This window comes from Mandrillus leucophaeus, unplaced genomic scaffold, assembly GCF_000951045.1.
Source record: "Mandrillus leucophaeus isolate KB7577 unplaced genomic scaffold, Mleu.le_1.0 Scaffold755, whole genome shotgun sequence".
NCBI classification, from domain to species: domain Eukaryota; kingdom Metazoa; phylum Chordata; class Mammalia; order Primates; family Cercopithecidae; genus Mandrillus; species Mandrillus leucophaeus.
This window is the reverse complement of record NW_012108197.1, coordinates 259397-261371: the sequence shown is the minus strand read 5'-3', so window position 1 is coordinate 261371 and position 1975 is coordinate 259397. Positions and strand designations below refer to the sequence as shown.

The 1975-nt window shown below is 34.6% G+C and overlaps 1 protein-coding gene across 1 annotated transcript in view; it reads right to left on the bottom strand.

The window, feature by feature from the left end:
* Window positions 1-948: 948 nt before the first annotated feature.
* Window positions 949-1975, bottom strand: part of LOC105529216 (zinc finger protein 728-like) — a 45612-nt gene continuing 44585 nt past the window's right edge. Inside the window, 2 exon segments of the mRNA XM_011966310.1 lie at window positions 949-1089; window positions 1091-1935. Of these exon segments, the coding sequence (XP_011821700.1) occupies window positions 949-1089; window positions 1091-1935 (986 nt within the window).

Sequence of the window (1975 nt, the reverse complement as noted above, 5' to 3'; positions counted from 1 at the left end):
CCCACGTAGCTGGGACTACAGGTGTACACCACAATGCTTGGCGCATGTGTATTTCTTTTTAGTAGACATGGGATTCCACCATGTTGGCCAGGCTGGTCTTGAACTCCTGACCTCAGGTGATCCGCCCACCTTGGCATCACAAAGTGTTGACCTTATGGGTATAAGCCACTGTGTCTGGCCAAAAAAAATCTGTATTTTTAAGATATAAGTATACTTTAAATTTAATTATAACTTCTCAAAATCTACTTCTTTTAAAGATATAAACAAATAATTTTTCTTTTTACCAACTTTAGTTTTGGATTTATTCCTATATTCAGCAGTCTGATTTAGTGTAATGTCTGAAATTTGAGACAGATATTTCTACTGTGAATTCTCTCATATTGACATAAACTTACTTTTGGATTAAATATTTTTTACTTTTATATATCTGCAAAAATACATTTTAATATGAACTCTTTTGTGTTTCATAATCAGTAGTTTTTGAAAAAATGTTTTTCCAAATTCATTAAATTTGCAGGGTTATTCTTCAATATAAATTCCCTGATGTTGAGCAAAGTTGGAAAAACTACCTCAGGTATTCCTGTAGTACAAAATGTGTACAATAAAATCTGTGATACAAGTAAATATACTACAACCCTCTTTATATTTGTAATGTGTTTCCTCAAAATTAATATTCTTCTGTACTTTAAGGGCTTTTATTTTCTGAAAGATCTAGTGACAGTAATTGCACTCTTAATGCTTTTATTTAGTATGAACGCTCTGATGTTTAGTAAGATGTGGGAAGATATTAGTGGCATTCACAATTTTTTTTTTCCAGACAGAGTTTCCCTCTGTTGCCCAGGCTAGTATAAATGCTTTCCTTTGCAATAAGTCATGAGCATTGGTTAAATGTTTTGCCACATGGTTTATTCTAGTAGTTTTCTCCAATATGAGTTATCTTACCTACAATCAAGTGTGACAGCTGTTTAAAGGCTTGCCACATTCTTCACATTTGTAGGGTTTCCCTCCTGTATAAATTCCCTTATGTTCAGTAAGAGTTGAGAACTAATTAAAACGTTTGCCACATTTTTCACATTTGTAGGGTTTTTCCTCCAGTATGAATTCTTTTATGAGCAGTAAGGTGTGAGGACCAGTTGAAGTCTTTATCACATTCTTCACATTTGTAGGGTTTCTCTCCAGTATGAATTATCTTATGCTCCATAAGGCTTGAGGACTGGTTGAAGCCTTTGCCACAGTCTTCACATTTCTAGTGTTTCTCTCCAGTATGAATTTTCTTATATGTAGTAAGGGTTGAGGACTGTTTAAAAGCCTTGTCACATTCTTCACGTTTGTAAAATTTCCCTCCAGCATGAATTTTCTTATGTTTACTAAAGACTGAGAACCGGCTGAAGGCTTTGCCACATTCTTCACATTTGTAGGGTTTCTCTCCAGTATGAATTACCTTATGTTTAGAAAGAGTTGAGGACTGATTAAAAGCTTTGCCACATTCTTCACATTTGTAGGGTTTCTCTCCAGTATGAATTACCTTATGTTTAGTAAGGATTGAGAATCTACTAAAGCCTTTGCCACATTCTTTACATTTGTAGGGTTTCTCTCCAGTATGAATTCTCTTATGTTTAGTAAGGATTGAGAAAGTACTAAAGCCTTTGCCACATTCTTCACACTTGTGGGGTTTCTCTCCAGTATGAATTTTTTTATGATAACTAAGGGTTGAGGACCACTTATAGGCTTTGCCACATTCTTCACATTTGTAGAGTTTCTCTCCAGTATGAATTACCTTATGTTTAGTAAGGATTGAGAACCTACTAAAGCTTTTGCCACATTCTTCACATTTGTAGGGTTTCTCTTCAGTATGAATTTTCTCATGTGTCATAAGGGTTGAGGACTGTTTAAAAGTTTTTCCACATTCTTCACATTTGTAGAATTTCTTTCCAGCATGAGTTTCTTTATGTTTACTAAAGACTGAGAGCCAGCT